The sequence below is a fragment of the Carcharhinus amblyrhynchos genome, chromosome 4 (genome assembly GCF_965287045.1).
Source record: "Carcharhinus amblyrhynchos chromosome 4, sCarAmb.v2.hapA, whole genome shotgun sequence".
Classification (NCBI taxonomy): Eukaryota; Metazoa; Chordata; class Chondrichthyes; order Carcharhiniformes; family Carcharhinidae; genus Carcharhinus; species Carcharhinus amblyrhynchos.
Window position 1 is genome coordinate 16,243,810 of NC_137327.1, and position 27,405 is coordinate 16,271,214.

Here is a 27,405-nt window from a genome sequence, read left to right on the forward strand (position 1 = left end):
AAAATGAGAAGGTATATTTTTGCAGGAATAACTGGTAAATCTCCATATGCACTGGTCACAATGATTCAGAAGATATACCAGTTTGTCAAGTTGTAAGTTTTTTTAGTGCATGTAACATCAGATTGTGGGTAAAATGGAGGGATGGTAGTCTTGTGGTTTTGAGTACTGGTGGATTTCTGGGCTTTAGAAGGAAGAAGCAGCCATTGTTAAGTCAGGAGCACAAAATGTGCCCTGAGATGTTTCTGTACATGAGTGAAAGCTGCCAGGTTTGATATTTTTGTGGAGAGGTTTTTGGAGTTTGAAATGCTGCAGAGGATTTGTTAGCATTGAAGAGGAGAGATCTGACCTGCAGTGGAACTGAGGGTTTAACTCATTTCAGGGTTCCTGAGGCTAAAGAACAGCTAGGGATTAGTTTCCTGAGGTTTGTTAGCATCACTGACCAATACCCAGATTGGCGCCTGCAGGACATGGGTCTGAGTGTCTAGCAGAAATCTGGAGAATGAATACTTGCAACCTCCTTCCACTCTCATTCTTATCATTTTTATCTTCTATTCCTCATTGGTACCGGCAGTTCACCAGACTACTTATTGCTTCAGAAGAAATGGGGAGTTAAGGATGGGGGATAAGGATCAGGGTGTCGAAGGGGAATGTGGCTGAATGGGACCAATTATGTAGGGAAACTTCTAACAAATTCATTCATAGGGTATGGGAATCCACTGGCTAGGCCAGTATTATTGCCCACGAGAAGATAATAGTGTGATGCCTCCATGAACTGCAGCAGTCCATGTGTGGTAGGAACACCATAGTGCTGTTAGAAAAGGAGTTTCAGCATTTTGACCCAGAGACACCGAAGCAACTTAGTGTGTGACTTGGACTGAAACTTGTCAGTGGTGGTGTTATCATGCACCTCTGTTGCCCTTGTCCTTCGTGAAAGATGCTGTTGAAGGAGTCTTGTGAGTTGCTGCAATGCATCTTGTAGATGGTACACACTGTTGCCATTGTGCATTGGTCATGGAAGAACTGAATGTTGAAGGTGTTTGATGGGATGCTAATCAAGTGGGCGCCTTTGTCTTGGATGCTGTCAGGCTTCTTGAATGTTGTTGCACACTGCACTGTTCTAGAGAATGGCTAGAGGCTGGAATGCACTGCCTAGGAGCACAGTGGAGGAAGGGTCAATTGAGGCTTTCAAGAAGGAACTGAATCATCATTTGAAAAGGAGAACAATGCAGGGTTACAGAGAAATTGAAGGGAGTGGGATGAGGTGAACTCTTGCCTCAGAGGGTAGCACAAGTATGTTGGGTGGCACGGCGGCACTGCTGCCTCACAGTACCGGAATCCAGGTTCAATTCCCAGCTTGGGTCACTGTGCGGTGTTTACACATTCTTCCAGTGTCTGTGTGGGTTTCCTCCGGCAGCTCCGGTTTCTTCCCACAGTCCAAATGACATGCTGGTTAGGTGCATTAACCATGCTAAATTCTTCCTCAGTGTACCTGAACAGGCGCCGGAGTGTGGCGACTAGGGGATTTTTACAGTAACTTCATTGCAGTGTTAATGCAAGCCTACTTGTGACATGAATAAATAAATTTAAACTGAATGGTGACAGCACAGAAGGAGGCCATTCTACAATTCTAATTATTTGGAGGTGAGGTATGGATGCTGCAGACAAAAATATTTAATGGGGAGAAAATTACTTGGAAAGGAAAGAAATGTTATTTAATTAACTTGGGGTCAGATCTGTGGTGGAACCATAAGCAATGTGAATAGTTTTTGGAATAGAGAAGTAAATCAAATTTAGCTTTAAAAAGTTAACCATATAAGATTGTTTCCAAATTTGTCAACTGACAATTATTAATAATGAGGATAGATTTAGAAAGTGGAGCCTTTTGCTTTGGAAAAGTTTGGACATTGTGATGAAATGGTCAGAGACTTTGAAGGGGATCAAAGTATTGGATTCTGTACATGGGGATAGAGTATTTGGACAATTTAAGTTGGAACATCTAGGTTTTATGCTAGCAAGAACTTTTCACAAATAATGTCAATCTCTAGAAATAAATTGACAACATATGCAGTAATTGCAAATTGATCAACTATTGAAAAGCAAGGTGGACAAGTTCCCATGAATGGAAAACATCTGCATATTCAGAAGGCAAGTGGACAATTTAAGGTGAGCGTCTGATCTCCAGGAGATCAGCCATCGAGGAGGTGGCTTGATTGGTTTTAGGAGGAGAGGGAATTTCCTCAGTGTTTCTTTCTTAAACTGACCTAAAGCGCTCTGCTTTTGTTTTACCTTTCCCAGGTCATCGTGTGGAGGATTGGGGTAGGAGAGAAGGAGGTTTAGGGTAATGGTGTCTGCACACTATTCATACATAGATGATCTGAAGGAGGGAACTGAGTGTATGGTGTCGAAATTTGCTGATGACACCAAGATTGGTGGAACGGCAAATTGTGCAGAGGGTGTGGAAAGTCAGCAGAAGGATCTAGATAGGCTGGGCGAATGGGCCAGGAGCTGGCAAATGGAATTTAATGTTGGCAAGTGTGAAGTTGTCCACTTTGGTAGGAATAATGGTAGAAAGGACTATTACTTACATGACGAAAAACTGCAGCATGCAACGGTGCAGAGGGACCTCGGGGTCCTTGTGCATGAGTTGCAAAAACCCAGCCTGCAGGTGCAGCAGGTGGTCAGGAAGGTGAATGGGATGCTGACCTTCATAGCAAGGGGGATTGAGTATAAAAGCAGGGAGGTCTTGCTGCAGCTATATAGGGCATTGGTGAGGCCACAGCTGGAGTACTGTGTGCAGTTTTGGGCGCCGTACTTACGCAAGGATATTTTGGCCTTGGAGGGAGTGCAGAGGAGGTTTACTAGGCTGATGCCGGAGTTGAGGGGGTTGAGCTATGAGTAGAGGCTGAATAAACTAGGCTTGTACTCATTAGAGTTTAGAAGAATGAGGGGAGATCTCATTGAGACGTATAAGATGATGAATGGGATGGATAGGATAGAGGTGGAGAGACTCTTCCCGCTCAGAAAGGATAGTAGGACTAGGGGGCACAGCCTCAAGGTAAAAGGGGAGGCGGTTTAGAACGGAGTTGAGGAGGAACTTCTTCACTCAAAGGGTGGTGAATCTCTGGAATTCTCTGCCCGTTGAAGTGGTGGAGGCTACCTCGCTAAATATTTTTAAGACGCGGGTTGATGGGTTTTTGATAAGAGAGGGGATTAAGGGTTATGGGGAGAGGGCGGGAATGTGGAACTGAGCCACGACAGATCAGCCATGATCTTATTGAATGGCGGGGCAGGCTCGAAGGGCTAGATGCCCTACTCCTGCTCTTATTTCTTATGTTCTTATGTTCTTTCTGGGTCTCAGAGAAAATGAATCTGAGAGATGCAGTTTGCAGGACAAAGTTGGGAATATGTCACATGAGGAATAACAGCTACTTGTAGGTACGTAAAAATAGCAGACTGGCTCAAAAGAAGTAACAATTAAGGAGTTCAAGGTGACAAGGAAATACAACAAAGGGAATGACTGATAAGCGTGTCACACAATATGGCAAAAATGCAAGACAAATATCATGCTGATCAGCAAGTAAGTGTTGTAATGTGTGCATTGGATGCAAGAATTAATACAATACTCTAATCATAATTAAGATAAACACCCAGACTTACATTACCATTTGTTTGCATTTCTAACAGTTCAGTAAAAAGTATGATCATGCTTTTCCAATGTAAGCTAAGTTGTATCAAGAGTGCAGCTTTTATAGTACACTTGCTTGATATCACGTTAGAGGTTTAAATGCTGCATACTTTGGCCATTTGAAAATCAGTACAAATGAACTGGCACATAAATGTAAAACAAATAGTTCTTGCCACTATATGTGCATACATATGTTACATCTCCATTTTTTCTGTCCTTGACTTACTAACTAGCAGAGTCATATTTTACTCCACTCACTGAAAGTTTATTGATATCCACTTTACATTCAAACCCATTTTTTTTTTGCAAAGGAAAATATACAACAATGTTGTCAATTTTGTATGAGCTTCATTAAATAATTAATCCATACAGACAACATTTTTGATAAGTTGCCTATATGTTCTGCACTCACTTAACAGAAGAACATTCATAAGCATTGATACCAATGATAAATAATGTTACTATTGTTAGGAAGTAGAGATAGTTTAAACAATTTATACTTGTGGGGATTAGGAATAAGGTTTAAATTTAAGATTAATTTATGTTTCTGCATTTATTTAGCTTCATGTTAAACACAGGTACCTGCAAGTCTATAGTTTAGTTTCACGTTAAACTTTGCCTGTATTTTAATTGAGGCTTCACAACATAAAACAAAAAGCTGTTGTTTAGCAGCTAGTGGCTCACAATGACAAGTAGAGTTCAGTTAGAACCAGATAACCCAAAAAGCAAGATGTTTTCTATAGAAACTGCCAGTTTGAACAGGATAATAAAGTAAGGGCTGAAAGCAAGTCCCAGAAGTTAAAGAACAGAAGGTTCCAGAAACCAAAGAATAAACAAGAGGAAATTTCTAGGAAAACTTAAGTCAAAGGAACAAATAACCAGAATCTGAACAAGATATTGCTCACTGCAGTTAACAGCAGGGAGGGTGGACCCATTTGTTGAATTGTTTCGTAACTCATTCAATTTCGGGAGGGTACTAGCAGATTGGAAAACAACCAATGTGACTCCCTTGTTCAAAAGGGAAAAAGACAGAAGGCAGAGAACTATAGGCCAGTTAGTTTAACATTTATTATTGAAAAGTTACTGGAATCATTAAATCAAAGAGGAAATAGCTAATCATTTAGGAAAGCTGAATATAATCAGACCTAATCAACATGATTTTATAAAAAATAAATCATGTTGACAAATTTGTTTGAATTCTTTGAGAATGTAACAGGGAGAGTAGATAGAGGGGAACCTGAAGATGTAATGTGTTTAGATTTCCAAATGGCATTTTACAAGATGCCACATTAGAGGTTGGTGCATAAAGTAAAAGCTTATGGAATTGGAGGAAGTCTGTTAGCATGAATTGAAAATTGGCTGTCACATAGAAAGCAGAGTTATAATAATTGGGTCCTTTACAAAGTGGAAAAGATGTAACTATTTGAGTACTGGAGGGATCAGAGCTTGGCCCACAATTATTCACTATTTACATTAATGACCCGGAGGAAGGAACAGAATTTAAGATTTCCAAATTTGTTGATGATATGCAGGTAGTGATGAGGATATTGTGATTCTGCAACAGGATAGAGATAGATTGGGTGTAGGGCGAAAACCTGGCAAATGGAATTTAATGTGGGCAAGTGTGAGATTGTGCACTTTAGTAGAAAGAAACAAAAGGTAGATTATTATTTAAATGGAGAGAGACTGCAGGTGAGTGATTGACAGAGGTATCTAGGTGTTCTAGTGCATGAATCACAAAAAGCTAGCAGGCAGATGGCAGTTAAGAAGGCAAATGCCATTTTGACCTTTATTGCAAAGGGTTGGATTTTAAAAGAAGGAAGGTTTTGTTGCAATTGTACAGGGTGTTGATAGGGCCTCACCAAGAGTACTGCATACAGTTTTGTTCCCCTTACCTGAAAATTAATACAGTAACATTGGTGACAGTCCAAAGGAGATTCACCAGGCTAATTGCTGATGGGAGGGTAATTCTATCAAGAGAGACAAAATAGTCTGTATCTGTATTCCTTGGAGTTTAGAATAGTGAGGGGTAGCCTTATTCAAACATGCATGATCCTGAGGGGCGCTTGACAGGGTGAGATGGGTGGCACAGTGGTTAGCACTGCTGCCTCACTGCGCCAGGGACCCAGGCTCGATTCCCGGCTTGGGTCACCGTTTGTGTGGAGTTTGCATGTTCTCCCCGTGTCTGCGTGAGCTTCCTCCAGGCGCTTTGGTTTCCTCCCACCATCCAAAAATGTGCAGGTTGGGTGAATTGGCCATGCTAAATTGACCCTTAGTGTCAGGGGGAGTTGCAGGATAAGTATGTGGGGTTATGGGGATAGGGCCTGGGTGGGATTGTAATTGCTACAGACTCAATGGGCTGAATGGCCTCCTTCTGCACTGTAGGGATTCTATGTCCCTAATGGCAGAGTCTCAAACAAGGGGACATAGCAACAAGATAAAGGGTCAGTCATTTAAAATTGAGCTGCGCAAAAATTTCTTCTCGCAGAGGGTGGTGAATCTCTGAAATTCTCTGCTCTAAAGGGTGTTGGAGGCTGGATCAATAGAAGCATTCAGAGTGGAGGTGAATAAATATTTGATAGATCAAGGAATAGAGGGCTACGGAAAAATGGCATGGAGGAGTCGTCGAGGCCAGTATAGATCAGCCATGATTGTATTGAAAGGCAGGGCAGGCTTGAAGAGCTTGGTGGCTTACTCGTGCTTCTATTTGTTATGTGTTCTAGTGTAAAGAAGGATCAATTCATTAGCCTCAGTTGCAATGTACTCGGTGACAGCTTTTTTTTTGCTTTTCAATAACATGTTAACTTGTATCATTTAAATTTCTAATTAACCATTTAGCATTGCACATTGTACTAAATTCTATGCCATTTCTAAACCCTCCCTGTACAGGTGATGGAACTTGGTATCCATTAACAAGCAAATTCCTGAATTCAGCCACTCTTCAATCAATAATAGACTTCAGTATTCATATGAGGTGTTACTGTATAATTGAGATCCAGTATATTGTTACTTTTGTTTATGAATATTAAGAATACAACAGCTAATTTTATACTTAATTTACATACTAAGTATGAAACATTTTGTGCATTTGAACACTTTTGAAAAAAATCTAATGCGTGGTGATTTGATAAATTGAAGTTATAATAACATTTGAAAAAAGGAAACTAATTAACTGTATTGTACAGTAGGTCGATCAGTATTTGAAAGAGAAGGGTAGATCAACTGAAACCTACAATTTTATCTTTTTATTTCCAGGTGCTGATTTGACTGACTATGTATTTCCACCATTTTCTGTTCCTATTGATAGTGCATAGTAAAAGAATTACAAACATCTTCACAATATAAATGAAGCAACTTTCAATAGCCTTTGAAAGCAGACTCAGGAATCACTGTGAAGGATTGACCCATGATTAGGTAGCATGATTATAACATGCAGGCAAAACTAACTACACTGTTAAACAACTGTACGTCTGGTAAGGGGCTCAAAATACTGAGCACTTAGCACCAATTTAAGCTACATTGTGCTACTTAAACTCAGCCTGTATCTCTTACACTGGCTAGGGGAGGTGCATTGTGGTTGGAGCATGTGTACTAACTAATTCTAACCCCTGGAAAACATTCAATAATGACACAGCATGGGAGACACTGAGCTCTAATATTTTCTGATGGTGCACTTGAAACTTTTTCGAGGAGATGAAAAGGAGGAGAGTTGGGGAATATGCAGGAAGCCTTCCAGGCAATGGAATGGATAGCCATGGAAGCAATACTGCAAGTCAAACTGCAAAGTCCTGGATGCACTGCTGTAAAAGTGATCAAGTAAATGCATCCTAAAATGCAATACTTCACTAACTGCACCACTAGGCTAGACATTGCTCAATGTACCATACCCCAGATCACTCACCATTGTGAAAAATCTCTACTGATTTATCTAACATTGGTAACATACCTAACATAATTCACTTTGTACTGTTACAAGCCTTGCACTCACATCTCATAGTTCGAGCACACTGCCAGTGATTCAACTATAACAGTGACATGATAACATGGATCCTTTATTCAAGGATGGTATGTGCATATGCTCATGTACAGGTCTCTTATTCATACAGAAGTGACACGGTATGTTGCATCACACCCTTTGCACTGCTGTATGTTGGAAGCATTGCTACACATCTTGTATGGTGTACCATAACACCTCCCAGCATTGGAATGGAGGCGAACACCACTAGCAAATTTGTACGCCTAATCAGGAAGCAATAACTGATGTCTGATGGCTCAGTTTTCATTGCAGTACCAGCAGAAGCCACCCAATATCTGGGTACTGCAGTGGAAATGTTAATTTCTGTCCCTCAAGCTCAGCTTGCTGTCATGGGAGAAATCTGAAACCTGCATCACGGCTGTGTATACATGTGTTCAAAGGGGCTTGCAGGGTGTCACAGTAATCTATTCTCCTACAGATTATCACAGGAGTGGTACTGACTCTGTGAGACACACAGCCTCTATCCTACTATTCTCAGGAAGACAGTATTCATGCTCCCGTCCCTGCCACTCTGCTAACAACTTCAGGCAGACAGTGCAGATCCACTGTCTCCCATTCTGCAAATATGGTGGTGCAGCTGGGTCTTTCAGGAACAGAACTGCTCAAAGTCAGCTTGCAGGGCCATCATCAATCTTCTCCCATTGAAAGTCAGCAATCTTCTACAGCCATGTTACAGCCACTGTGTAACAGCAGGACTGGTGAAGGTACAAGAGAGGCACCAAGGGATAAAGGTGTGACTGATTGACAATTGTATGCAATAAAAAATTTGAAATTTTGTTCAGAATGTTTATTTTCTTTTGGCTTTTATTACTGTGTTGTACCTAAGCTGTACCTGTGATGGTCGGTGACAGAGGAACAGCTGGTCAGTGTGAAATTTGGATTGAGCTTGCTGGTATCTTAATTTATTTAGGTGGCATGGTGGCATAGTGGTTAGCACTACTGCCTCAGAACACCAGGGACCTGGGTTCAATTCCGGCCTTGGGGTCACTGTCATTGTGGAGTTTGCACATTCTTCCTACGTCTGCGTGGGTTTCCTCAGGGTACCCCAGTTTCCTTCCACAGTCCAAAGAAATGCAGGTTAGGTTGATTGGCCCTGCTAAATGGACCCCAGTGTCAGGGGATTAACAGAGTAAATATGTAGGGCTATGGGAATATGACCCGGGTGGGATTGTGGTCAGTGCAGGCTCGATGGGCCAAATGGCCTCCTTCTGCACTGTCGGGATCCTATGATTGAACTGTTCACCAACCCCCAAACCAGAAACAGGCTGTCTGCTCCCTTCCTGCAGCTCTTCAGGTGCTGGTTGTATAACGGATGGCAAACGACAGCTCATCATGAAGCTGAAGTTGTGCAGTTTGTAACAAACCACCACAAATCCTGACATGTGCTTTGCCAAGTACCCCATAGAGCTTCCCAGAGCGGGCCTGGCAGCAGAAGCATTATTGCTGCTTGCCAGTGATTTGCTTTACCACATTTGGTGTGGCAGAATGGTTTTTGTTGCGTGTGTGCATGAATTGCACACCAATGTCACCATCCCCTCGTCACCAAAACAACCATTATTTGTCACAGTTTAAATGCAGATGGCACAGCAGACTGCTGCAGAATGGAGGCCTGAAGGTTGTTGCCAGGATGCCCAGCACTGATTTACAGGATATGGTCACACACACTAGCTGGGCACTAAAAGGGAGTGAAATCACTTCCTCAAAAGGTGATGTACAGGGCCTGCAAAGTGGCATTAAGTGTGGCACCCTGCACCACAGGGGCAGTCTGTAATCCTCGTGAAGGTACATGCTCACTCTGCCTGCCTGTTTCTAGCAAGAGAGAATTAAACATAGAACATAGCTGTTAACTTCGGAAGGAGCGTCCCAGAGATGTCCTTTACACAATAAGGATATAGAAAGGATATTATTAAACTAGGAAGAGTGCAGAAAAGATTTACTAGGATGCTACTGGGATTTGATGGTTTGAGTTATAAGGAGAGGCTGGATAGACTAGGATTTTTTTCTCTGGAGCGTAGAAGGCTGAAGGGTGATCTTATAGAGGTCTTTAAAATAATGAGGGTCACAGATCAGCTAGGGTGTCAACACCTTTTCCCAAAGGTAGGGGAATCTAAAACTAGAGGGCATAGGTTCAAGGTGAGTGGGGAGAGATACAAAGGGGTCCAGAGGGCAATTTTTTCACACAGAGGGGGGGTGAGTGTCTGGAACCAGCTGCCAGAGGTAGTAGTAGAGTGTTTAGACAGTTACATGGGTAAGACGGGTATAGAGGGAGATGGGCCAAATGCAGGCAATTGGGACTATTTAGGGGTTTAAAAAAAAGGGCGGTGTGGACAAGTCGGGCCGAAGGGCCTGTTTCCATGCTGTAAACCCCAATGACTCTATAACTATGAAATGTCGCAAATAACTCCAGCTAGCCAGGAGCCATTGCATAAACACTCATGGTCACATTCTGGCATGATGTGGAGATGCTGGTGTTGGACTGGGGTAAACACAGAGCAGGGCAAGGCCCTGTCTTGCCAGAATGTGGTTTATTTGATAGTAAATGCCACAAGCTTGTGGTGTTTATATCAAATAAACCTGTTGGACTTTAACCTGGTGTTGTGACACTTCTTACCACATTCTGGCAAGACAGGGCCTTGCCCTGCTCTCGTTTCAGTTGTGGCTGCAGCAGAACAGATTACTCAAATGTAGATGTCTTTCACTGAGAGCACTTCTATTCCTCCTCTTCTGGCAGCTTTTTGTGTACCCTCTGGACACTGCTGACTACTGCACCAATATCTGAAAACAACTGTTTGTGCAGAAGTCTTCAAGTTGGATACCCAGTTTTTCACTGGATGTCACAGTGCTCCCTGTAGATGTAAATAATAAGGAAACACCAAACCAAGAAATAACTCTCTAGAAAGCACCAAACACTGGCACAATCATAGCAATGGCCAGTATAAATCAATGAACAACTAATCTTGAAAATGGTCAATGATCTCATTAATTAGTATTGGTGGGGCACTGTTGCTGAACACATGAATAAGACTCAATGCCAGCTGGAACATTGAACTCCAAATGGCAGTGCCAGTGTCAAATCAGCATTAGATGCTGATTGCCATATTGATCTGCCTACTCTAGAAATCTCGGTCAGATACAAACCGCATTTGCATTAATGACTCACCAATGTAGAAACTAGCACAACTCGCACCAGAAATGAGCAAAACAAATGATATTTTGGACCTCTAGAAGTGAAACAATGCATCTGCACTTTGCGACAAAAGTACTGATTTTGTGAAACGTGCTTCATTATGTGGTTCACTATCAAGAATAAAGATATTACAGAGCCCATTTCTTCCTCATACCCAAGTAATAGCTACTGTTCAGGCACACCTATTAAGTCTTGATTTGCATCAGGATGATTATATCAAATAACACAAACAAACGCAGTGCAGAACAATTTATTAATTTATGAATTGCCAGTTTTAAATTCATTGGCCTGGATTTTGCATTCAGGGGGTAAGTGACATCACTCGCTGCTGATCTTGAAAACTGCCCAAAAAAATCTAGCAATCTCTGAATTTCCTCACCCAACACTGATTTCATTCTGGCAATAACTATAGGAGATCTTCAGTGTCCAACAACAATGATATCATGGGACATGTTAAATAGCCAATCACACTGAAGCTGTCTCAGACAGCAAACCAAGAAATAAAACAAAACACTTCACTGTTAAAATCATTTAAGACATATAATCCTTCACCTTTTGACTCATTTTACAGTGCAAAAGAAAGACTGGAATATACAGATGGGCTAGTTTAGAGCCTAATTATTATAATATTTTAAAAAATACATTGTATATTGCTGGAGTTTTTTTAAATTTTGGAATATTAATTATCATAAGGGAGGAATTTTTACATTCTACAAATGTAAAATTAATTTTCCAGGGCTAGAGGAGTTGTTGAGCAGTAATTGTAATTTAGTCAGTCTATCATTACATATCCAGCTATACCCCATTCAACAAGCTTCAATTTTTTCAAGGGTTTTTGCATGGAGATTAATAGTACACAATGTGGAAGTTCACGTCAAATCAACGATTTCTAATTGGTTTGCGTCTGCAAGGACTTCAACAGTGTACCCTATAGGGAAGCAAGAGAATCATTGGCAGCAACTGCTGGATTTCTGAGTTTAACTGCACACGTGTGCACGTCAGAATTTACACAGAACGCTGACAGTGAGCCCTTAACAATTTTGCCATCATTACAATCACAAAATCCATATCATTATCCTTGTAATTTACTGCCTGAGTAACTCTGTTTAACGTGGGTGAATTCTTTGGCCCAGAATTTGCTGGAGTGGAACATTTGCTGAGTGCCGAGAATTGAATTGTTGACCTCCTACTCCAGATCCAAATTTTGTGTTGCTAACTGCTGAAGGTGTGAGCTGAGCAACGCAACATATTAGGAGGTCAATGGTGGGACCCTGGAGAATGACCAGACTGATAATCTACCTCCTTAACCACTGGAATTTAAGGACTTGAATGGTTCGCAAAACTTTGAAGTCAAAGATTGAACATCTGCTTATAAACTTAAAGTTTATCACTTGATTACTGGGAAGAAAACGTTTTGTTCCAAATGTTTTTGGCCTATGGAACGTGAGAGATGAAAAGGGCAGCCTCTTGTTCCGGGTTTAGATCGTATGTTTATTTTCAATTTACTGAATGAATTGAATGCAGTTGGTGATACATACGAAAGTATGTTTTTAGAAATTGGAAATATTTTGTTACTTTTGGAACCAGTTTGTTTACTTAATCTGTGGACCACAAACCTTTGAGGGAAGTGGGGTGAGTGGTTGGCAACTCTTACTTTCTGGCAGACTGAATTGAATTTAGCATTGAGTTTATTCCCAGTAAGAATCCACAGTAAATAATTTTAATCAGCTAAATGATCAGTTTAATTTGCATCCTGGTTGTCTGCCTATCTGTGGCATGTGCAGAACGATTAATCACTTAATTGCTATCTTGCTTTCACGGTGGAAGACGCTGGGAAACGGTAATTATTCCATTAACGGGGATCCTCACACAATTAAAGAAGCCACTTTCTGCCAACTAAATTTTCAGAACTCAAGTGCAGGAACTTGCATGGAGATTAACATCAAATCATCCAGCAATTTATAGCAAATTGCAGCTCGTTGCATAACTCCCCACCATAAATTGATGGATCTTTTACACGCTAATACCAATGTGCGACTTTAACTCACCATTACTTTACCAATAAATTCTGGGCTGCTACTTGCTGAGCAATTAACGATGAAGCTGATGTGACTCACAAAGTAATGATCCAGATTACCTGTAATTTTACAACAGTTGTCACTGTTATAGAATTACGGGAAGCATTGCTCTTAATCACGTTGTGTTCTTAAAACAGATCTTGCTGTACCTTCACATTGGCAACTTTAGCCCAGATGTTTATAGTGGTGCTTTTTGTAGCCAACTGCATTATTGGAACTAGCTCCTGCAAAATGAAAATGGACATGTTACAAACATACTGAATTAAAACCATATTTGTCTAATTTTGTTGGCTTGCTATCAGAAAATTCATTTGTGTCATTCCCTTTGGGAATCTAGAGGCAAGGAAAGAGCACGCAGGACATGAATAATGATCCTCCTCATTACATTGCTCATGTAAATGAAATTCTATAAACATTAAATCTTAAAATTTTGGAAAAAAAGTGAGATGGTTCCTTTAGGGTAAAGAATGCCCTTTAGCGAGGAGACCTGAATGTTGGTTTTACAATTTATCATAGCATAATGGTTTTAAAATCTTTAACAAGCACCATCATTAAAATATACAGCACTTCTTTCACTACATGAAGTGAAAAATTATGGTGCTGCACCAACTCAGTGTTTTTATGGTGCATTGCAGAAGAAAAGGTATGTTAACCTGTAACATGTCTATGACTACAATCCGTATAATGAACCTAATGTCACTTTCCCATGTTTGACCTTGGAAATCAGCCCTGTGTGAGAGAGAGATGCCAGCTAGACTCCTTAACACACCGGTAACAGTGATAATTGGTTTTGTCTCAATAAATGAAATAGTGTGTTTTGTGGACCAGTGAACCACCAAGTCTGGGTTTGGTGATGAGCAATGAAAGGACAGGGCATTGTTAGTGCAGACCATGGGAAGGAAAAGGTAGGTTTAAAATGGACCAATAACGTTTGAACATAAGAAATAGGAGCAGGAGTAGGCCACCTAGCCCTTCAAGCCTGCCCCGCCATTCAATAAGATCATGGCTGATCTGTCGTGGCTCAGTTCCACATTCCCGCCCTCTCCCCATAACCCTTAATCCCCTCTCTTATCAAAAACCCATCAACCCGCGTCTTAAAAATATTTAGCGAGGTAGCCTCCACCACTTCAACGGGCAGAGAATTCCAGAGATTCACCACCCTTTGAGTGAAGAAGTTCTTCCTCAACTGCGTTCTAAACCTCCCCCCCTTTATCTTGAGGCTGTGCCCCCTAGTCCTACTGTCCTTTCTGAGCAGGAAGAGTCTCTCCACCTCTATCCTATCCATCCCATTCATCATCTTATATGTCTCAATGAGATCTCCCCTCATTCTTCTGAACTCTAACGAGTACAAGCCTAGTTTATTCAGCCTCTACTCATAGCTCAACCCCCTCAACTCCGGCATCAGCCTAGTAAACCTCCTCTGCACTTCCTCCAAGGCCAAAATATCCTTGCGTAAGTACGGCGACCAAAACTGCACACAGTACTCCAGCTGCGGCCTCACCAATGCCCTATACAGCCGCAGCAAGACCTCCCTACTTTTATATTCAATCCCCCTCGCTATGAAGGTCAGCATCCCATTAGCCTTCCTGACCACCTGCTGCACCTGCAAGCTGGGTTTTTGCGACTCATGCACAAGGACCCCGAGGTCCCTCTGCACCGTCGCCTGCTGCAGTTTTTCGCCACGTAAGTAATAATCCTTCCTACCATTATTCCTACCAAAGTGGACCACCTCGCACTTGCCAACATTAAATTCCATTTGCCAGTTCCTGGCCCATTCGCCCAGCCTATCTAGATCCTTCTGCAGACTCTCCACACCCTCCGTGCAATTTGCCGTTCCACCAATCTTGGTGTCATCAGCAAATTTCGACACCATACACTCGGTTCCCTCCTCCAGATCATCTATATAAGTGGTAAATAGCTGAGGCCCCAGCACTGACCCCTGGGGCACTCCACTAGTCACCAACTGCCAATCCGAATAGCACCCATTGACCCCCACTCTCTGCCTCCTATTTGACAACCAATCCTCTATCCATGCTAACACCCTACCCCTAACTCCATGTCCCCTGACCTTCTACAATAACCTCTTGTGAGGTATCTTGTCAAACACCTTCTGAAAATCAAGGAAGACCACATCCACCAGCTCTCCTCTATCCACCGCCCTAGACACATCCTCATAGAACTCCAGTAAATTTGTCAGACACGACTTCCCCTTAACGAAACCGTGCTGCGTCTGCTCTATCAAGCAATTCCCCTCAAGATGCCTCGCTATTTCCTCCTTGATGACGGATTCTAACATTTTACCTACAACAGACATTAAACTAACCGGCCTATAATTCCCTGCCTTTTGCCTGGCACCCTTCTTAAACAACGGCGTAACATTAGCCGTTTTCCAATCTTCCGGCACTTCCCCGGAATCCAGCGACGTTTGGAAAATAACCACCAAGGCATCCACTATCACCTCCGCCATTTCTTTCAGAACCCTCGGATGCATTCCATCCGGCCCTGGGGACTTGTCCACAATCAGTCCCTCCAGTCTGTCGAGCACCGCCTCTCTAGTAACAATAATGTCATTGAGACCCTCCAGTCCTACCACCTTTCCATCTCTAACACCCGGCAAATTATTCACGTCCTCCTCCGTGAAGACCGAAACAAAAAAGTTATTCAAGACCTCAGCCATATCCCCATCCCCTACCACTAAGTCCCCCTTCTCATCCTCTAAGTGTCCAATGTTCACCCTAGCCAGCCTCTTCCTTTTTATATATTTATAAAAACTCTTGCTATCCTTTTTTATATTAAGCGCTAGCCCAGCTTCATAGTTTCTCCTACCCTTCTTTATCAAATTCTTTGTCAATCTTTGTTGACATTTAAACCTCTGCCAATCCTCTTCTCGCCCACTACTCTTAGCTACTCTAAACGCCTCCGCTTTTAATTTAACACTTTCCTTCACCTCCTTCGTTACCCACGGCTTATTACCTCTCCTCCTCCGGTCCTTTTTGACCATCGGAATGAATTTCTGCTGAGCACCAAGAAAGATCCCCTTAAAGATCCTCCACTGCTCCTCAGCAGACCTACCTTCCGATGCACTCCCCCAGTCCACATTCGCCAATTCTTCTCTCATCCTACCGTACTCCCCTCTGTTCAAACAAAGGACGCGTGTCTGGGAACCCACTTTCTCCTCCTCCATCTGCACCAGAAACTCCACCATACAATGATCACTCTCCCCAAGAGGATCCTTCACCACAAGGTCCCTAATTCTACCCGCCTCATTACATAGCACCAGATCCAAGATAGCTCGCTCCCTCGTCGGCTCCAACACACACTGTTCAAGGAAACTATCCCGGCAGCATTCCAAGAACTCCTCCTCGAGCCCACCGCGTCCCACACGGGTCAACCAATCAATATGCAGATTGAAATCCCTGTCCCTATCCTCAGTGAAACTCGCAGCAGCACCTTGTTGTGCTTAAGTGTGGAAGTTACGCCGTATTTTACAGTCTTTAGTTCACATGATTGTGATTGCATTAGCCCTTCATCCAAAGTGAAGCAAAGCCATAAACCTTTTGGCTCAGCGATTTCTATTAAATATTACAGAAAGGATATTACTAAACTAGAAAGAGTGCAGAAAAGATTTATTAGGATGCTACCAGGACTTGATGGATTGAGTTGTAAGGAGAGGCTGGGTAAACTGAGACTTTTTCCTCTGGAGCATAGGAGGCTGAGGAGTGATCCTATAGAGGTCTATAAAATAGTGAGGAGCTCAGATCAGCTAGATAGTCAATATCTCTTCCCAGAGATAGGGGAGTCTAAAATTAAAGGGCATAGGTTTAAGGTGAGAGGGAAGAGATACAAAAGTGACCAGAGCGGCAATATTTTCATACAGAGGGTGCTGAGTGTCTGGAACAAGCTGCCAGAGGTAGTAGTAGAGGCGGGTACAATTTTGTCTTTTAAAAAGCATTTTGACAGTCATATGGATATGATGGGTATAGAGGGATATAGGCCAAATGTGGGCAATTGGGATTAGCTTAGGTGTTTTAAAAAAAAGGCGACATGGACAAGTTGGGCCAAAGGGCCTATTTCCATGATGTAAACCTCTATAAACCTCTAGTACACGAGGCCTTGCCGAGGTGGCCAACCACAGACCCAGGTTAGTCATGGCTGGTCAGATTGTCTGCTCTGACCAACTGCCTCTCTTCTGCAGCTATGGTCTTGAACAGGTGACCTTGCAGAAGGACCACACTGTATGTGCTGGTCTGCTCAATGCCTTCCACAACTGGAAGACATCAAAGGGATTGCATTGCATAGTTTCCAGTGTAAGTAATATTTTGATTTAATTGGATGCGTTTCCTTTCTCTTTGCATGATGTGGGTAACAGTGCTTATTGTTTGTGTCCCTTTAAAAAGATTTTAGATATTTTGTTTCTTGGCGGGGGTGGAGTTGATTACGGAGGATACTGCCCCGGTTGTCCAATAAGATGATCAGCTAGTACCTGATGCCATCTGCTTGTTAGGCAAATTAACACAAGCTCCTCATTGTAATACCTGGTGTTTATCACTTAATAAATGCTATAAAGTTGTATGACTCGTGTTACAAATGCAGAACCTAATAAGATGGTTACATTTAAAATGTTGTTATGGTGGGCTCAGGAGATGGATGGATCACAGGAACAGGAATAAGCTATTCAGCCTCTCAAGACTTGCTTCCATTCAACTGGATCACAGCTGATCTATACTTTTGCTCAATGTGCCTATCTTTGATCCATTTTCCTTGATGCTCTGACTGAATAAAAACTGGCCAATCTTGATTCTGATCATCAAAAACAGCATCAACAACACTTTGCATGAGACTATTCCAAATTTCCATTATCATTTATGACAAATATTTCCTGATTGCCCCCTCAAAAAGCATATCTCTAATTTTAAGATTTTGCTTCCACATTCTGGATGCCCCAACCAGAGAGGATAGCCTGTCAGCTAAATCCTAATAAAATTTTAAACAGGTCAACAAGATTAACCCTAAACCTGCTACACCCAATGGAACACAGGGTCAACACGCCCACCACCACCACCCCCCTCCCCCCCACCACCGGTGAAACTTTGAGGGTTTCTCCATTTATTTAAATAACATGCCCTTTCACATGTCATTATCCTTCTCCAATCCAACCACTAGCATCAAAAGTTATATTTCATTCCTGCATTGTGTTGGTCAGACCCCTCACCCCCCCCATACGGAGCATTACATTTTGGCACAGTAGTCAGCACTGCTGCTTCACAGCACCAGGGACCCAGTTCAATTCCCGGCTTGGGTCACTCTCTGTGTGGAGTTTGCATGTTCTCCCTGTGTCTGCGTGGGTTTCCTCTGGGTGTTCTGGTTTCCTCCCATAGTCCAAAGATTAAGCATGGCCAATGCACCTAACCCACCCATCTTTGGACTATGGGAAACATAGGGAGAACGTGCAAACTGCACACAGAGTGTGACCCAAGCCGGGAATCGAACCTTGGTGCCATGAGGCAGCAGTGCTAACCACTGTGCCAAAATGTAGTGCTCCACATGGGGGGTGGGGGGTGGCGGCAGGGTGCGGGGTGGGTCTAACCAAAGCAGTGCAGAAATGAAATATAACTTATCCTCTTTTGATGCTAGTGGTTGGATTGGAGAAATACAATAAAATGTGAAAGGGCATATTATTTAAATTAATGGAGAAACCCTCCAAGTTTCACCAGGGAGGCGGGGATGAGGGGGGGGGAGGTTAGAACATAGAACCCTACAGTGCAGAAACAGGCCCTTTGACCCATTGAGTCTGCACCGACCACAGTCCCATCCAGGCCATATCCCCATACATTTATCCGCTAATCCCTCTAACCTACACATCCCAGGACACTAAGGAGCAATTTTAGCACAGCCAATCAACCTAACCTGCACATCTTTGGACTGTGGGAGGAAACCGGAGCACCCGGAGGAAACCCATGCAGACACAAGGAGAATGTGCGAACTCCACACAGTGACCCGAGCCAGGAATGAACCCAGGTCCCTGGAGCTGTGAAGCAGCAGTGCTAACCACTGTGCTACCATGCTGCCCAGGATTGTTGACCCTGGATGGGGATTGCAGTGTAAGGATCCAATTCTACAGGACACTGCAGCTCAGGAGAGTGGGGCAGAAGGTGGCAAGTGTGAGAGGTGGCAGTCACAGCACTGGGAGGCAAATGACCTTGAAACTTTGAACTGAGCTGTAACACGGTTGCTACCCTGCAACTTTTGTGGGTTGAAGCTGCAAGGTCTCAGTGACAAGCACACAACAGCGCCATCTACCTTGGAGATTAAGCTTAGAGGAATCAATTTATACAGAAAGTAAAAGGATCAGAATAGAAAAGATTTAATTTTCACAAACTCAGGATGTCAAAAAAACGATTTACAATCAATAACAAACTTTAAGTGGAGTCATTGTTGCAAAGTAGGAAATAAAGGGGAAGCAGTGGCATGGTGGTATTGCCACTGGATTAGTAATCCAAAGATCCACGGTAAGGCTTTGGGTACCCAGGTTCAAATCCCACCAAGGCAGAAATTTGAATCTAATTAAAAATCTGAAATCTAAGTCTAATGATGATCACGAAATCATTGCTGATTGTTATAAAAAACAATTTGATTCACGTTAGGGAAGGAAATCTGCTATTCTTACCTATCTGGCTGCATGATTGTAGGATGAAAAATATATGGCAGCACAGTGGTTAGCACTGCTGCCTCACAGCGCCAGAGACACAGGTTCAATTTCAGCTTGGGTCACTGTATGTGCTGAGTTTGAATGTTCTCCCTGTGTCTGTGTGGGTTTCCTTCGGGTGCTCTGGTTTCCTCCTAAAGATGTGTGGGGTAGGTTGATTGGCCATGTTAAATTGTCCCTAGTGTCAGGGGATGAGCAGGGTATATGTGCAGGTTGCGGGAATAGGGCCTGGGTGAGATTGTGGTGGGTACAGTCGCAATGGGCAGAATGGCCTTCTTCTGCACTATCGGAATTCTATGTTATATGTGACTCCAGATCCACAGCAATGTGGTTGACTCTTAAAATGTCCCCTGAAATGACCTCTCTCAGTTCAATAGCAATTAGGGACAGACAATAAATGCTGCCCCCGCTAGTGATGCCCACATCCCATGATTGAATAAAAAAAGTCAACAAAATTATGTACAGCAAGCTCCCACAAAACAGCAATAAAACAATGAAATCCAGTGGCATGGTGGGGGATGGGGATGGTGTATTGGCTTGTGGGGGAGGGGGGGTTGTTGGCATTTAGCTTGGCTAAGAACCTAAACAAAAGGAGGAACTTCCCTACTCTTTGAACAGTGGCATTCACTTGAAGGGGCAGATAGAGCCTTGTTTTGACATCTAATCCAAAATATGGCGACTTCAATAGTATTGCATTTCCTCAGGTTTGTACTATTGTGCCAATTTGGGTTTGTGCTCAAATCCCTGAAGCCACGATCTTATCATTGTTCCCACTCAGCCACCATAAGTCACAGCTGAAAACTAGAAGACCTATACAGTAGTAAGCAATTTTAGTATGAGGATATATAGTTCATTTATGGAGAGAATGCTATCTGTACATTAAAGAGTGATAACTTTAAAGAATTAGATTGATTGAAATTTCAGAACAGAATTTGGTCTGGACCAGTGTTAGCTCCATAGAACAAGTTAACCAATCTTACTTTGCTGCTCTCCCACCCCCACCATTCCCTTAACATTTTTCTTCATGCTTAATTCCCTTTTAAATATCAGGACTTACTTCATTTCAACCATCACTTCTGGTAATGCATTCCATATTCTAATAGCTCATTGCATAAAACAAAATCTTGCAAACTCCCCATTTTGTTAAAAGTGTTAAGCCTAAAGTTATGCTCCCTTGTTGCAAAATGCAATTACGTTTGACTTTAAAAATGAGCTTCGGCTTTTCACATTATAAAAAATGTTTCAAACCAATTAGTAAGCTGGTTTGATGGAGCCTTTCAGTTTAACAATGTGAGGGAGGAGAATTAATAAAGGCAGTTGAAATTTCAAGTGAAGTGGAATGTGATCATACCGACTGATATAAATGTAACTCCCTCCTATTACCGTATTTAGCAAATCCTCCCTCACCAATGATGTCATTGGTGCTCTCTGCTTGAATAAAAGAATGTATTTTAGCAGAAATGTACATTAAATTTCTCCCTCTTATATGCCAATAGTGGCACAGAGGTCAGCACTGTTGCCTCACAATGCCAAGGACCTGGGTTTGATTCTCAGCTTGGGTCACGGTCTGTGCAGAGTCTGCACGTTCTCCCTGTGAATACGTGGGTTTCCTCTAGGTGCTCCAGTTTCCTCCCACAGTCTGATAGATATGGTGGTTAGGTGTATTGGCCATGCTAAGTTCTCTCTCAGTGTATCCGAACAGGCGCCATGGTGTGATGACTGGGGGATTTTCACATTAACCTCATTGCAATGTTAATATAAGCTTACTTGTGATGCTAATAAATAAACTTGTTAAACAATGGACATCTGCACATTAACAATGCTTTTGTAAAGGTGTGGCTCAGGGTTCACCCATTCTTTTTCCCCAGTTGTTTGAGAAGGTTCACTATGCTGATACTGGATATGGAGGGATTTTCCTAAGAGGAGAGGTTAAGTAGATTGGAGTTTAGAAGAATGAGAGATAACCTTGTTGAGACATATAGGATTCCCAAGGGGCTTAACAGGGTAGATGCTGAGAGGCTGTTTCCCCCTGTGGGAGAGTGGGACAGTAGAAACCAGTACCACTGCAGGGAAGTCTACTGTCAACTTGTCGGACTACACACTTCAACCAGATAAAATCGAAGTTCCCAGCCAGAGGCTCAATTTCTGCCCCACCACCAAAATAGACCCCATCAGTGTTGCAGCAGAGGCAGAGGAATTCATCAGGTGAATGAGGCTCCGGGAGTTCTTCCACAAACCCCAAGAGCCAACAGCAAACACAATGAGACAGCCAATGAACTGGAACAGCTGACAAAGAGATCTGCGGTGAGCGACCGAAGAGGAAAGAGTCAAATTGGACTCCTCTGGAAGGTCGCTGCCCTCGACTTGACATTATGCCCAAGCTGTCAGAAGGTGCATCAATGCCAGATTCATAAGCCGCACTCACAAGACAGCCCCGAACATCACCCAAGCATAACGCAACACCATCCGCGCTCTCAAGACCAACTGCAATATCGTCATCAAACCAGTAGACAAAGAAGGGGCCATCATCATACTGGACAGAACAGATTATTGCAAAGAAGTGTACCGACAACTGAACAAGGAATACTACATCCAGTTACCCCCAGATCTGACCAAAGAATACATCCACCAATTCAACAGACTGATCAAGACATTTGATCCAGACTTGCAGAGCACCCTCCGTGCTCTCATCCCATGTACTCCCCGCGTTGGAGATCTTTACTGCCTCCTGAAGATACACAACGCAAACATACCCGGCCATCTCATCGTATCTGGCAAAGAGGCCCTGTGCGAGAACCTCTCCAGCTACAATAAGGTAAACCCATTGTACAAAGAACTCCCAGCTTTTGTCACCACACTACGGACTTCCTACAGAAACGCAGCACAAAAGGAGCAATTGAACCAAGAGCACTCCTGGTCACAATGGATGTCTCGACACTCTACACCAGCATCCCCCACGACAATGGCATTGCTGCAAATGCCTCAACACTGACAACTGCCAATCTCCAGATGCAATTTTACAACTCATCAGCTTCAACCTGGACCGCAATGTCTTCACCTTCAAAACCAGTTCTTCATCCAGACACGTGGAACAGCCATGGGGACAAAATATGCACCTCAATATGCCAACATCTTTGAACAAGAACTCTCCACAGCACAGGACCTTCAACCTATGCTATACACTAGATACACCGATGATATTTTTTCTTTTGGGCTCATAGTGAACAATCACTGAACAGCTTTATGATGACATCAACAAGTTCAATCCCACCATCAGACTCACCATGTTCTAGTCTCTGGAATCGGTTGCATTCTTGGACACACGCACCTCCATCACGGATGGCCACCTCAGCACTTCACTGTACCACAAGCCTGCGGATAACCTCACGATGCTCCAATTCTCCAGCTTCCACCTTAAACATGTTAAAGAAGCCATCCCCTAAGGACAAGCCCTCTGTATACACAGGATCTGCTCAGATGAGGAGGATGGGTAACAGATACCTCCAGAGGCTGAAAGATGCCCTCTTAAGAACAGGATATGGTGTTTGACTCATTGATCAACAGTTCCAATGTGCCACAGCGAAAAACCACACCTACCTTCTCAGTAGACAAACACGGGACACAGCGGACAGAGTACTCTTTGTCGTCCAGTACTTCCCTGGAGCGGACAAGCTATGACATCTCCTCCGGAGCCTTCAACATATCATCAATGAAAACAAACATCTCGCCAAGGCCATCACCACATCCCCGCTTCTTGCCTTCAAACAACCGCACAACCTCAAACAGGACATTGTCACAGCAAACTACCCAGCCTTCAGGAGAACAGTGACCACAACACCAGACAGACCTGCCACAGCAACTCTGCAAGATGTGCCGGATCATCAACACATGCCATCAATTCACGTGAGAACATCATCCACCAGGTACATGGTACATACACTTACAACTCGGCCAACGTTGTCTGCCTGATACGCTGCAGGAAAAGGATGTCCCAAGGCATAGTGCATTGAGGATACCATGCAGACACTACGACAACAGATGAATGAACACCGCTCGACAATCACCAGGCAAGAGTGGTCTTTTCCTGTTCGGGAACACTTCAGCAGTCACGGGCATTTGGCCTCTGATCTCTGGCTAAGCATTCTCCAAGACAGCCTTCATGACACACGACAGAGTCATTGAGTAGAGACTGAAAGCCAAGTTCCGCACACATGAGGACGGCCTCAACTGAGATCTTGGGTTCATGTCAAACTGTTACCCCCACGGCTTGCCTGGGCTTGCAAAATCTCACTAATTGTCCTGGCTGGAGACAATACAATCTCTTTAACCTGTGCTTAACCCTCTCAAAGTAACTTTAAGGCTTGATTACCTGTAAAGACTTGCATTCCAACCATTATTTTGTAAATTGAGTTTGTGTCTTTATATGCCCTGTTTGTGAACTGATATCCCAATTGCCTGATGAAGGAACAGTGCTCCGAAAGCTAGTGGCTTGTGCTACCAAATAAACCTGTTTGACTTTAACTTGGTGTTGTGAGTCTTCTTACAGAGAATCTAGGACCAGAAGGCGTAATCTCAGAGTAATTAAGATGAAGATGAGGAATTTCATCTCTCAGAAGTGCTGAGTGTGTGGAATTCTTTACCACATAGGGCGACAGGGGTTGCATCATTTAGTATGTTCAAGGCTGAGATAGACAGATTTTTAATCAGTAAGAGAATCAAGGTTTGTAGGGATAAGGCAGGAAAGTGGAGTTGACGATTACTATCAGTCATGATCTCATTGGACAGAATGGTTTACTTCTGCTCGCCCGCCTTATGCTCTGACATCCCTATGCTTTTATCCCTTTGAAATCAATTTATATGAAAGCTTAGCCAAGTTGCTATGCACACCAAGGTAAGGTACAAATTGTTTCCATTGAAGTCATGCACCGTAATGGTTAAAGACTGACCTATACTTGCAATTTATATTGAACTTAATGCCTAATATTAACATGAACTTATCAGCCCACTGGAAGGTACTGTAATGAGGGAGGTGTAGATATTAGACAGGTTAATGTGGTTGACCAACCTATGTGGCATCTTTTGAAAATCTTGCAAATAAAGCCAACGTGATAGCGTTAGAAGCAATTTGCTTCTAACACTTGAAGGACTTCTAATTAAATGAAATTCACAACTGTGTGATTGAATGGAATTTTGTTACATATAGGAAATGGGATCTCATAGGAAGTTATATTAATCTGCTGGATGAAACTGAGTAGATTGTTATTGTTTTTAATTTACGTGAATTAGAAAACAAAGATAAGCTGTCAAGTTTTCCAACAATACTAAAAGAGACGTAGAGACAGGGGATACTATAAAAGGTTTCCAGAAATATTGGATGAGCAAATCTACAGTGCAAAAGGAGGCCAATTGGCCCATTGGAGATTCAGTGAAGCTCAAAAAAAAATTATATCCGGGCCCACTCCCCCACTCTACCTCTGTAACCCTGCTCATCTACCATGGCTAATCCATTTAACCTACACATCTTGTGAGACTAGCATGATCAGTCCACTTAACCTGCACACCTTTGGATTGTGGGAGGAAACCCACGCAGACACGGGGAGAACATACAAATTTCACACGGTAACCCAAGGCCAGAATTGAATCTGGGTCCCTGGCGGCGTGAGACAGCAGTACTAACCACTGTGTCACTTCATCACCCAATGGCCAATTAAATTTGAATTTTATAAATATAATGTACATTAGTGGGAAAAGGTGATTTTTAAAAACAGTAGAACTGAATTCAGAAAGGTAGATTTGGAAATTAATTTAGGAGTGCTCACAAATTCATCACTCTCAATGTCTATATAGTACAGCAAAACAAATGAAACATTAGGAGATACAAAAACAATAGAGGATAAATTATGCTAGGGCTTTACCAACATATGGAGTATTGCATTCAGTACTAATGAGTAAAAAAAGTATACAAAATGGCCTCATCTACTGGAGGAGTGGTGCTCAGTTAGTAAGGTGGGAATTTATTAGCCCTGATTTGCTGCATGGTGGTGCTATTATAGATCAAGCTCATACCACAGGCTGTATATGGTACATGACTGATGGTATTGTCTTATTCATTGCTTACAGTTTTATTTTCATGTTTTACAGCATAAATTAACAACGGCTTGAGTTCTGCCATTGGTATCCAAAAAGAGCACAACACATTAACTCTGTTTCTCTCCCCACAGATGCTGCCAGACCTGCTGGGTTTCTCCAGCATTTTCTGTTTTTATTCCAAATCATTGACATTCAACACTTCAGGAGCGATATCAAGGAGCTGGAGGGTAGATGGTCAATCTGATGTTTGGACTTTTGTACAGTTAATCGCAGAGGAAATAAAAAACTGAGTGGATTGCAATGCCACTTTTACACCAGAGCAACACATTGAAAATCAACCAAAGGACTCTTCTTGGAAGCCGAGTGAAATCAAGTGCTGGTACTTCTGTTAGCATACCTCTGGGTGGAATGGTTAGCACTGCTACTTCATAGCACCAAGAATCCGGGTTCAATTCCAGGCTTGGGTGACTGTCTGCGTGAAGCGTGTACGTTCTCCCCATGTCTATATGGCTTTCCTCCGGGTATTCCGGTTTCTTGCCATGGTCGAAAGATGTGCATGTTAAGTGGATTGGCCATGGTAAGATTGCCCCTTAGTGTCTTAAGGTGTGTAGGTTAGATGGGTTAGCCATGGTAAATGTGTGGGTTTGTGGGAATAGGGAGGGGCAGAGGGCCTGGGCAAGATAGTCTCTCAGAGAGGGTTAGTGCAAACATGATGGACAGATTGGCCTCCTTCTGCACTGTAGGGATTCTATGATTCTATGATATGTATAACCTTGGTAAGAATCCCACTGCATCATAAACTTTTTGTAAGGAAATGTGTAACAAAACATAAACTTGAATTTACAAAATACATGCATACACTTGCGAAAATAAAACAGCACTTAGTTCTTTAACCCTTGCGTTTCACTATTGGCTGTAGCTTTCTGAAATTAAAAGCGCTTTCCACTCTTTACTGCTCATTTTTTGGATGGCTGGGAAGGATGCAAATCAGCCAGGACTGATTCTGAAGCATTGTAAGTCATCTATATTTCCCAGGTTTTCTTCCAGCAAATCTGGATAGGTGTGTTGAAATGTCATATTAATGAAGAAAATATGTGCCCCCTCACCCCGCTTCCCCTTGTGTCATGTGGTGTTTGTATCATTAGCATAGCAATTAGATACTGTGTGAAGACTTAGACTTGGGTGATAATGAGTGATGGCCTTAGTCAAATTCAAACATTTAAATAAATTAACCCATTTTACATTTTTATTGTTGATCATAGTAGCAATTTCCCTTCTTGCTCGAGATGGATATCAGTGGTGCCCCACATGGCCTAGGCGTGTTCCCTCCATATTTATATTATCCTGACAACAGTAAATAGGCCTGTGGAGAATATCTCACTCCAACAAAGCTTTACTGTCATTGCATTGGAGGAAAACCCAGCTCAGATTATTCTCATGCCTTTGAATTTCTAATAAAATTCAGTCTTTTGTACTTAAGGGAGGAATAAATCCTCCATATGTTACAAATGCAAGGCTTTTTATGGTGGCTATGTTTTAAACTGTCTCCTTTGATCCAAGGTAAAACGGAATGCCCTGGATCGTAAAATCATACTGAATTCTGTCTGGAGAGAGGTTCATGTG

At 42.6% G+C, this 27,405-nt stretch overlaps 1 protein-coding gene across 1 annotated transcript in view; it reads right to left on the reverse strand.

Moving 5' to 3' along the window:
* Positions 1-282: 282 nt before the first annotated feature.
* wfdc1 (WAP four-disulfide core domain 1) overlaps positions 283-27,405 on the reverse strand; it is a 61,849-nt gene continuing 34,726 nt past the window's right edge. The window contains 2 exon segments of the mRNA XM_080186746.1: positions 283-1,149; positions 13,136-13,210. Coding sequence (XP_080042872.1) covers positions 13,152-13,210 — 59 coding nt within the window. The 3' untranslated portion in view covers positions 283-1,149; positions 13,136-13,151.